Here is a 12013-nt window from a genome sequence, read left to right on the forward strand (position 1 = left end):
ACAAGAAAAATGAAGTTTTCTAATTATCACCTAAACAGCCCGCCATTTTCAAATGTCAATATTGCAGCAACTGTACAAGTCTCAAAGTAAAAAAGGGAAACATTTGTAAATTTTCTGATATTTTCGAAAAAAAACTTCTTAGTTGTTTGAATCAAGAGTCAAGACTAACATTTTAAAAGGGTCAAATATCCATTATTACGTACAATAAGCCACCTTGTTAACAACTTCGAAAAAGTTTTCATCTGATCAAGATGAGACAATAAGGTATCTCAACTCCATTGAAAATTATCTGTTTCATTATCATTCATGTTTGACAAAATTAATTGGAAGCAAAGCTATTTTTGAACAATTTCAAATCTTTCCAAAATGCCGAAAACTTAAAAATTACTAACCATTTATCTCCAATTATCCCTCTCTATTAACGCACTTCTCGCCACCACAAATCGCGGCACACGCGTTTGAGGCAGAAGATCTCTATCGCTTCTCAACGTCCATTAATCCTTGTCCGCAACAAACTCTTTAGCGCGAAAGCGTCCAAATCTCGTCAAATTGTCACTCCTCACAACCGTCGGTTGGTCGGTGATGACGACAAACGGTTTCACGATTAATAACACCTGCCACCAGCAGCCCTCCAATTCTCGACAACCTGTCTTACACAACAAACAACCTCCAACTCCAAAATTGGGTGTAGATAAATTAAATTAGATATATAAAAAAGTCCCGCGGGCGCTCAAAACCATTTTTCGAAATTTCATATTTTTTTCTCAAACATGTGTTTCGTCACCTTAACGTTGAGCATCATTTTGACTTTTGGCGAGACTAAACTTTAAGAAGCGCGTATGAAAAAAAATATTTTTGTTTGAGATGAAAAATCTTCAACTCAATTTCAAAACTACAGCTTATTCATCAAATCAACAGTTTAATAGTGCATGAAATCCAACCATTCATCCGTGAACTCTGAACGCCAACTCTCAAGTGGGCTGGGGATCAAGTTTCACACCAGCAAATCAACTGGAAAGGAACATTACAAAACAAACACCTTTTCGATGGTAATCAAGCTAAACAGCACACTGAGAGGCAATTAAGAGGTTTGATTTATCTATTTTCTAATATTTCCATAAAATAATAGTTTTTTTTTTGCATTGCTTTAAGCCAGAAGAGTAAACACAAAAATTACTTTAGGTTAAAACTTTTTCGTAACTTTTATGATACAAAAAAACTCAAAGCAAAATTTAACAAGACAAATAAAACTTTCAAAATATCTTCACGCACTGTAATAACTGTCTCATTAGTGGTGTCAAAAATTCCAGTTCCCCTCCGAAAAGCCAACACTCGTGAGAACAAAACCAACGTCGGTCGAAAAACGCGAACGCCAAAGAATCCCTCCACGCCGTGGAAAGTCCCAAAATGCGAGACTCCACCGAAATAAGGTGACGAACCCGTTTGTTCACACTCTCCCAGCTGCTGCGTCTCCGATCACCTTTCGATATGGACGGATGAGCGGAACCAGATGACAGGTGACTTGGCCAAACTCTTTTTTTTTTTGCTTTTGCCAGACAAGGAGAAACAAATAAATCCGCACATCACACGTGAGCGACTTTTTTGGACATTTTTCAACGAAGCAAAGGTTCGTCACTTGGAACAAGTCTCCGGGGCGGATTTGCAAACCTGCTGCTGCTGCTGCTGGTCCTTTTGGGAAGGGAAGAAAAGGAAGAAGTTACGTGACATGTCGCCCGGGACCAACCTGAAAAAAAAAGAAAGAAAAGATTAAAAATTAATCGAGAAAATAACGGGGGGAAAAAAGGGAGGAGGAAAACGACAAGTCACTTAATAAGCTTGGCAATTATCAAAAGACGACTTGGCGTCTTCAAAGTTCAAATCGGTGAAATTTTTTCGCGTAATCATAATAACGATGGTCACATTTTGTCTCCTCCTTTTTGGCACGGTGACGGATGCCGCCAAAGGTCATGTGGTACACTTGGTCACAAAAAATATGCCACATTTTATAAATATTTTTTAGCTATATTCAATAATTTTACTATAGACATTTGATAAGGTTTCAAATTCCACTACAAAATACTTATAAATAATTTAATTTTAAACTTTTTTCAAAAAAAAATGTTTTGTGATCCAGTGTAACATTCGTTAAACGACCTTTGATTGGGCTTTGAAAAGAAAACGCCTTTTCAAACTAACACTTTCTTCCCCAGTGGATCACCCCCCAAAAATGGACTCCAAGCGGTGAACCCCCCCTTCCTTGTGTAATGGATACCAGTCAAAGGTGACGCGAGTGAACTATGATGAAGCATGATCATCAATTTTCGGGATTCGTTTGTTCGGTTGATGCGTGACTTTTGTTTTGTCTGGTCTTGTGCAAAGCAAATTAGGCGTGAAAAGGCTTTTGTTTTGGCAATCAAAGTGTGCCGAGCCACGAAAAACATGGTCCTAACATGATAAAGTTGAAAATAAAATACTCATCAATTAATTTGAGTTTGAAATCTTTTTTGATAAACTTTCAAACGACCTACATTATCTATATAAATATGTATTTTTATGTTTCTCGTATGTCTCACCAGAAAAAATCTTAATTTGCATTCGTAAGTGGGCTTTTCCATTTTTAGACCACCCTGATGCTGAAGAAGAGACACTTGGCAAACTGGACTTGGCAGTAGAATCAACAATCAACACCAGGTGTTGGAACATACGCACTTCAACCGAGTGCTGTTTAACTTCTTTTTTTTTCTACTCACTTTTCTGCAAGATTTTAATGCTTTGTTGGAATATAAAAACTCAAAAAAAAATATAACATTTTGCTTTGAAATAATAGTCTTTTGAAAACATAAGAAAAATTTCAAAATTTTACCAAACAATAATTATCCCACATCAAATAACTCAATCAAAGCATGCCTCTAGTTCAAAGCATCCTAAAACTAAGCATCCAGCAAACTTTTCTCTCACCCTCTCACTCACTTTTTGAACTCTCTCTGGTGATGGAAAACAGAGCGAGAGTGTTGCTCAATGAAACATCTGGAAAGAGAGAGCTTTTCTCATTCAGCAAAGCACAACTGGTTAGGGCAGGAAAAGAGTGTTGGCGTGGATGAAAACGCCTGAATTGCGATTTGAAAATTTAGCAACTTGTGTAAGAGGGTACACTAAAAACACAAAAAAAAACAAAAAAAAATATTTACTGGACCTTTAAAAAAACTAGAATTTATCTACCAAGAAATCTTGAGTTTTTTTATTTTTTTGAAAAGCTGACTCAAGGCGGTTTCAAAAATACCCAAAAAGCAAAAAGCTGGAAATTTGGTTTATTGGACCTTTGAAAAATCAAAACACACGTTTGGTAGTGTGTGTGAACTCCGTGTAAAAGGGGTGTCAAACTAAAAAGTGACCCCGTTCGTTTGACAACAGTTGGTGTCAAACCATCGGGGTTTGAGTGTACTTAAAAACGCCCAGAAAGCAAAACATGACAATTTCGAATATTGGAATTCTTGAAAATAAAACTCGAGAAATGTAAACGATCACTAACCCTGTTCATGTCAGTAGATGTTTACATTAGACACAAGAATAATGACCTGTTTGTTTACAAATATTCTCTGGTCATTCACATCACATTGACTTGCTTGAATTCAAGTTGTTGCAATAATAGTTTAAATATGTACACAAAAATTCTCACAAATATCTTACGAAGCGAAATTTTATATGTATTTTCACTTTATTACAGTTTATTTAAAAAAAAACATAAATATTCACAAAATACCGTGTTTTAAAAAATGTTTTTTTTTATTTGCAATATGCAATATCAAATGTATAGTCACGTTGTATGCATATTCGTTTGACTAATGTTTTTTTTTTGAGATGTTAACACTTTCAAAAATATTGTAGTTTCTGATAAAACTCAAATATTCATAATCAGCCATATGGGTATCAAACGAAGCAGAATTTTGTATGCATTTTAAATTTATTCAAGTTTTGACGAAGAACTTCGTCTTAGGGCTCTATACAGGGTAGCAATCCAAAATTTCGCGAAGCGAAATGAAACCGAAAAATGAAACGCCTTCCCCAAGCAGAGGGGAAAATCACAGAAGCAGCGCGGCCGACTGTTTTGATATAAATATAAACGCCACCCCCTCCACAGCATTAGTTTAGTCGGTGGTCTACCACCGAAGCGAGAGGAGCTCAGCTCTTCTCGCGAGCGCCAGCCTTCTCTCTTCCCTACAAAACCACGGGAAATTTGATGGCTGGCTTCAGTCGGTGGTCTACCACCGAAGCGAGAGGAGCTCAGCTCCTCTCGCAAGCGCCACCAAGCGCTTGGCAGTAGTGGCCACCACCTGGAGGCCCCGGGAATGTTCCGATAAGGGGACATTTGCGGAACCATAAGTGTGGGGGCAATATTGGTATCATACTTTAGGGATTTTGATACTGGACATGAAATTTGACATTTTGGCAGTAATGGCCGCAACCTAAAGTGGCCGGAGGCCCCGGGGATGTTCCGATAAGGGGACATTTGCGGAACCATAAAAGTTGGGGCAATATAAGTATCAAACTTTAGGGTTTTTGATACTGGACATGAAATTTGACATTTTGGTAGTAGTGGCCACCACCTGGAGTGGCCGGAGGCCCCGGGGATGTTCCGATAAGGGGACATTTGCGGAACCATAAGAGTTGGGGCAATATGGGTATCAAACTTTAGGGTTTTTGATACTGGACATGAAATTTGACATTTCGGCAGTAGTGGCCACCACCTGGAGTGGCCGGAGGCCCCGGGGGTGTTCCGATAGGGGGACATTTGCGGAACCATAAGAGTTGGGGGAATATGGGTATCAAACTTTAGGGATTTTGATACTGGACATGAAATTTGACATTTTGGCAGTAGTGGCCACCACCTGGAGTGGCCGGAGGCCCCGGGGATGTTCCGATAAGGGGACATTTGCGGAACCATAAAAGTTGGGGCAATATAAGTATCAAACTTCAGGGTTTTTGATACTGGACATGAAATTTGACATTTTGGCAGTAGTGGCCACCACCTGGAGTGGCCATAGGCCCCGGGGATGTTCCGATGGGGGGACATTTGCGGAACCATACGAGTTGGGGCAATATGGGTATCAAACTTCAGGGTTTTTGATACTGGACTTGAAATTTGTAGTGACCGCAATCCGGAGTGACCGGAGCCCTCGGGGGTGTTCCGATGAGGGGACATTTGCGGAACCATAAGAGTTGGGGCAATATGGGTATCAAACTTCAGGGTTTTTGATACTGGACTTGAAATTTGTAGTGACCGCAATCCGGAGTGACCGGAGCCCTCGGGGGTGTTCCGATGAGGGGACATTTGCGGAACCATAAGAGTTGGGGCAATATGGGTATCAAACTTCAGGGTTTTTGATACTGGACATGAAATTTGACATTTCGGCAGTAGTGGCCACAATCCGGAATGACCGGATCCCTCGGGCGTGTTCCGATGGGGGGACATTTGTGGAACCATACGAGTTGCGGCAATATAAGTATCAAACTTCAGGGTTTTTGATACTAGACATGAAATTTGAAATTGGCGGAACCATAAGAGTTGGGGCAATAAAGGTATCAAAATGTAGCTGCTCCTCTGTGATGTTGCTGCACGGTTACGCAAAACGGAAATGAAATTAAATCCAGCCTCGGAGTAGTGTTATCTACGTGCGTATGTATTGCGTGTACGTACACGAAAAAGATTGAGGTTAAATTTTGTACAGTCCAGCAAAACAAATGGCGTGCTAGTGTGCGTGAGAGCGGGCTTAGATAACTCTATCAGAATCACCTCGAAATTTACGAGCGATTACATATGTGTGTGTGTGAGTGTAAGCGCGTGCAGTCCAAAAATCTCAGCCTGCTGCGCCCCACTTCAGCTCATAATTTTTGGATCGTCGTCGAGGCCACATCAGCTGAAGCAGAAGAGGGCGCAGAAGGCGAAAATTTCCCTAGGTAGCCCAACGGACAAACAACGAAGAACAACCGCTGCACCGCAGGAGAAGCAAACCACAGGCCAAGGTTCCGAAGGAGAGAGGAAACCGGCCAAGCCCGCGGCCCGTCCGCTGGTTGACGAAACGAATCTGGCCGCCATCACCCCGAAGGATCGGAACTTCGGAACGAATCGCCACTGCAGACCATCGGGAAAGAAGAAGAGCAGCTCCTCCACCATCGCAAGTGTAACGGACAAGAAGCAAAAGCCCCGCCGCAAGTAGCACTTAGGAACGTGGTGCTGATTCAGGTTGACCCAGACCAAAGCCATGGACATCTTCCTCAACGTTGACCGGAGAAGCGGCCCGAATGAAGCACTACACCTCGCGAAAGATTTGATAAACAAACGGCCCTTTTCAGGGCCACCAAATATCTCACGAGAGAGTTGTTCCTTCAAAATTTCCCTCTAAGAATGTTCCCTAAAAATTTAAAAAAAGATCGAATAAAAATCATTTCACCACAGAGTTAGCATGAAACCACTGTTTCTGTGTGGTAGAATGTCATACGCGCTTGTGTGTGTGTGTGTGTGTATGTGTGTGAGCACGGAGAGGGAAAAATCGCCTGCTGCAAAAATGCACAAGTCAGAATAACTTTTTCGAAAATTTGGAGCCGTCGCCGATTGCTGGCAACAGCCTTCAAAAAACACTGGCTCAGAAAAAGCCCCATCGAAACGACGTTGAACGCTTCAACTTTATCCTCAGCTCAAGCATCTCCGCCGTCAGGTATTCCCGGTTTGGTTGACTCGTCCGACCGGGAACTGCGGCCCAGCTCGAGACTACCGTGTCTGTTTCTCGCCTTCACCTTTCCTCATTTGCTGACGCGTCGTCCCTTCCTCGTTGAAAGTCGAGAGTGAAATGATTGCGAAAATGACAAATCGACCTATATTTATAGATTTTTGTTTTGGCATATCGCGGAACGATCAAATCTTGGTGGCGAATGCAGTAGGAAGGCAGGGAGAATGCAGTAGGAACGGCAAAATGAGGAAACAAATCTTGCGTGCTTGTGAAAAGAGGGGAAGTAATAGCGAAGTAGAAGTATAAAAATGCGTTCTACCCTTTCCACTCCACTTAGTTGCCACCGAGATGCTGAACAAGTCGGGTCGGCTCATAATATCTGAGCCGCAGACGGGTGAAGCAGCAGCAGCAGGGAGAGAGAGAGCCCCAAATTCTCTCTTCCGGAGAAGGATTTCTTCTGAAAAATTACCTTTATTTTCTAGAGAGAGAGAGAGAGAGAGAGAGAGAGAGAGAATCGGAGAGCAGCACCGAAGAGGGCAAATTGTGTGCGAATGCCGTAGAATGACACACCATACATACACACTCCCGTTTCATGGTACACGCTGATTGGGTTCGATGCGTCGAGTTTCCCTTCCACGGATGTTCGATTGATGTATCTAAATTCGTCACCTGAAAAGGCCATCAAAGACTGCGACCAACTACAGATACACCCGGGGACGAGCAAAACCGCCAGCGGAGGCAACTTTTAGGCAATGGAGTAAAATCGTTTAACCTAGTAGACTGTGTGAAAATTGTTGTAGCCCTGTTGTATGGGTTAGTACAACGAATCTACTACGAGCTCGTGTAATTGGTCACGGCCCCGGGATGCACATCCGGGTCAGTCAGGAACATGAAAATGGCCATTTCGACAGTGGTGGCCAAAACCTAGAGTGGCCGGTGCCCTCAAAGAAGGTTCCCCTGGGGCCTGGGGGGACATTTACAGAACCATACGAGTTTTGGCAATATGGGTATCAAAATTTATGGTTTTTGATACTGAACATGAAAATGGCCATTTCGACAGTGGTGGCCAAAACCTGGAGTGGCCGGTGATCTCAAAGCAGGTTCCCCCGGGCCTGGGGGGACATTTACAGAACCATATGAGTTGTGGCAATATGGGTATCAAAATTCATGGTTTTTGATACTGAACATGAAAATGGCCATTTCGACAGTGGTGGCCAAAACCTGGAGTGGCCGGTGCCCTCAAAGAAGGTACCCCCGGGGCTCGGAGGGCCTTTTACAGAACCATACGAGTTTTGGCAATATGGGTATCAAAATTTATGGTTTTTGATACTGAACATGAAAATGGCCATTTCGACAGTGGTGGCCAAAACCTGGAGTGGCCGGTGATTTCAAAGCAGGTTCCCCCGGGGCCTGGGGGGACATTTACAGAACCATATGAGTTGTGGCAATATGGGTATCAAAATTCATGGTTTTTGATACTGAACATGATAATGGCCATTTCGGCAGTGGTGGCTAAAACCTGGAGTGGCCGGTGCCCTCAAAGAAGGTTCCCCCGCGGCTCGGAGGGCCTTTTACAGAACCATACGAGTTTTGGCAATATGGGTATCAAAATTCATGGTTTTTGATACTGAACTAAAATTGACATTTCGACAGTAGTGGCCACAACCTGGAGTGGCCGGTGCCTTCAAAGCAGGTTCCTCTTGGGCTCAGGGTAACATTAACCGAAACATACGGGTTGTTGCAATATGGGTATCAAAATTCATTGTTTTGATATTGAACCTGCAAATGGCCATTTCGACAGTAGTGGCCACAACCTGGAGTTGCCGGTGCCCTCATGGAAAGTTCACCTTGGGGGAACATTTAGGACAATTTTGCCGACAAATCTATGTACCGTAAACTGGGGTCAATCGGGACACATGGGGCGAATTGGGACAGCAGTTTTAACCATGTTAGAGCACAATATTTTAATTTTTCTGGTGGGTTTCGGTTAGAACAGACTCTGGCCAACAATATATGTACATCCATTTCCAAATTTAAAAGCTTTAAGTGCTCTAAAAACTGCTGTCCCTATTCAGACTGTAGTCCCGATTCACCCCAGATTACGGTAACAAAATACAATAATCTTATCCCAGATTTCACTAGCAATCCAAAAACTCATTCAAAATGTTTGACCCTATGTCTTTCGGTTATGTCTCTGACATACCATCTTGAACTTTTTGGCAATATGAGTAATAAATCGCTGGGGGTAATAAATCGATAATTGCGAAATTATTGAAATTGAGAATAACTCTTTCGTAATCAATTTGAGCCCTAAAAAGGGCTTTTTAATGCTTGCTGTTGAAATTTACTTGGCTGTCGCCGATGGCTGGCAAGAGCCTTGCCAAAACATTTCCCCATCGCGAACAACATTGAACCCTTCCAGGTTCGGTCTGCCCCTTCGCCGCGATGCTTCTCCGCCTTCAGCTATCTTTGTTGCAGCTGTGTCGTCCCTTCCTCGTAGACTGTCGAGAGTGATTTGAGTACGCAAATGAAATAGATTTTTGTTTTGGGATTTCGTGGAACGAAGAAATCTAGGTGGCGAATGCCGTAGGAAGGCAGAGAGGACGCCGTAGAAACGTCAAAACGAGAAAAAAGTCTTGTAATGTGTGGGAATAAATCGTTTAATGTGATTCAAATTTGTTGTGACGCAAAGAAAATCTTTAACACATGGTTCAGACTGGCTCTCTGTAATGAATTGGAGTCCTGATAATGGCTTTTTATTATTTCAAAATATTTCTAAAAAATTGTTCAATCCCAAAAGTTTAATTGATGAAATGATTTCAAATCAACTGGCACGCAAATCTTGACATTACGATTAGCTGTGAAGCGTTTCAAAACTTTAGACGTTATTCAACGTCAAAATACCATAAGATCTTAGAGCAGAAATACCATAAGATCTTAAAGCAGAAATAAATAGATCTTAAGAAATAACCGTTTCGTGATTGATTTTGTGACCAAGAAACGCAAATAATAAAACTATAAAAAAATCATTAACTTTTGTGTCCGAAGTTCTTCGTCATGATGGTTATGCCTGTAGCATTACCACTGCACCTTTTTTTGAAAAATACTTGAAATTTTTTCGGAAAACTTAAATGAAGGCGAAGCGAAATTATGCATGTATTTTCACTTAATTAAAAAAAAAATGTTAAAAATCCAAATTTTCACAAAATGCCATATTTTTTTTAAAGTACCGTTTTTGTTAAATAAATCGTGAGCATTTAATAAAAAAAAATACGGCATTTTTGGAAATTGAGGATTTTACAAACAAAACATTGATAAAGATAAAATATAGCAGATCATACAATTTTGAGTGTAATACAAATAATACCATATCTTGTGAAAAATTTAGTATTAAAAAAATTAAAATTCATACAAAATATCGGTTCTATTTATAACCGTATGGCTAATTATGAAAATTTGAAACCTACACAATAGAGCAGTTCTCTCAGATTTCGGTCATTCGATATTTTTTGTATTTTTTAATTGGACTGAAACTTTTTTGGTGCCTTCGGTATGCCCAAAGAAGCAATTTTGCATCATTGGTTTGTCCATATAATTTGACAGCTGGCCATACAAAATGCTGTATGAACATTCAAAAATCTGTATCTTTTGAAGGAATTTTTTGATCGATTTGGTGTCTTCGGCAAAGTTGTAGGTATGGACACGGACTACACTGGAAAAAATGATACACTGTAAAAAAAAAACTTGGTGATTTTTTATTTAACTTTTTGTTACTAAAACTTGAATTGCAAAAAAAACACTATTTTTTATATGTTTTAGAGCCAATATATATATTTGATATGAGCAATTCTCTACCAAAACCGGAAATGGATTTAATTTGTATTTTTTGATTTGGCTCAAACTTTGTGGGGGCCTTCCCTATGGCCAAATATGCTATTTTGTGTCATTGGTTCACCCATACAAGTCTCCATACAATTTTGGCAGCTGTCCATACAAAAATGGTATGTAAATATTCAAACAGCTGTAACTTTTGAGTGAATTTTCTGATCAATTTGGTGTCTTCGGCAAAGTTGTAGGTATTGTTGAGGACTTTTGAGAAAAAAATAGGTACACGGAAAAAAAATTTGCAGATTTTTTTATCAACATTTTTTCTACTAAATCTCAATTTCCCAAAATACGTATTTTTTGATTTTCGAGATTTTTTAATATGTTTTAGGGGACAAAAATCCGCAACTTTTGAGCCATAGAGAAACATAGTCAATCTGCCGCCGAGTTATGAATTTTTGAAAAAATAGTGATTTTTGGAAAATAATCGAAGTTTTATGCAAAAACAAGTTTGACATTATTTTTTAATGCAAAATTGAATTTGCAATCGAAAAGTACATTACAGATTTTTTGATAAAAGGCTCCGTTTTCAAGATATAGCCACCGAAAGTTTGATTTTAGCGAAATATTTGCATTTTTTAAATTTTTAAAAATAGTGACCAAGAGTGACCATTTCTAAAAATATTTTTTTTAAAGTTCAGAAAATTTGCTATAAAATTGTCTAAGAGACATTGAAGATTGGACCTCTGGTTGCTGAGATACTGCGGCTTAAATAAAAAGAAACACGAAAATTGAAGTTTTCTAAGTCTCACCCAAACAGCCCACCATTTTCTAATGACGATATCTCAGCAATTAATGATTCGATTTTCAATGTTAACACATGAAACATTCGTGAAATTTTCCGATCTTTTTGAGAAAAATATTTTGAATTTTTTTAAATCAAGACTAACATTTAAAAATGGCCAAATATTTAATATTACGCCCATTTAAAATGCTAGCCTTGATTTAAAAAATTTCAAAATATTTTTTTCGAAAAGATCGGAAAATTTTACGAATGTTCCATGTATTAACATTGAAAATCGGATCATTAATTGCTGAGATATCGTCATTAGAAAATGGTGGGCTGTTTGGGTGAGACTTAAAAAACTTAAATTTTCGTGTTTCTTTTTATTTAAGCCGCAGTATCTCAGCAACCAGTGGTCCAATGTTCAATGTCTCTAAGACAATTGTATAGCAAATTTTCTGAACTTTAAAAAAAAAATATTTTTAGAAATGGTCACTCTTGGTCACTATTTTTAAAAATTTAAAAAATGCAAATATTTCGCTAAAATCAAACTTTCGGTGGCTATATCTTGAAAACGGAGCCCTTTATCAAAAAATCTGTAAAGTACTTTTTGCAATTCCGTCGTGAAACTACATACTTTTCCTGTCATTCTTGAACGACGAAATAGCCTACTTTTCTG

General features: G+C 39.6%; 1 protein-coding gene across 1 annotated transcript in view; it reads right to left on the reverse strand.

Annotated features, from left to right (window-relative positions):
- Nucleotides 1-1619: 1619 nt before the first annotated feature.
- LOC120419259 (uncharacterized) overlaps nt 1620-12013 on the reverse strand; it is a 42213-nt gene continuing 31819 nt past the window's right edge. Inside the window, exon 3 of the mRNA XM_039581917.2 lies at nt 1620-1744. Within this exon, the coding sequence (XP_039437851.1) occupies nt 1718-1744 (27 nt within the window). The 3' untranslated portion in view covers nt 1620-1717. The remainder of the gene's footprint in view (nt 1745-12013) is intronic.

The sequence above is a fragment of the Culex pipiens genome, chromosome 3 (genome assembly GCF_016801865.2).
Source record: "Culex pipiens pallens isolate TS chromosome 3, TS_CPP_V2, whole genome shotgun sequence".
Taxonomy (NCBI): domain Eukaryota; kingdom Metazoa; phylum Arthropoda; class Insecta; order Diptera; family Culicidae; genus Culex; species Culex pipiens.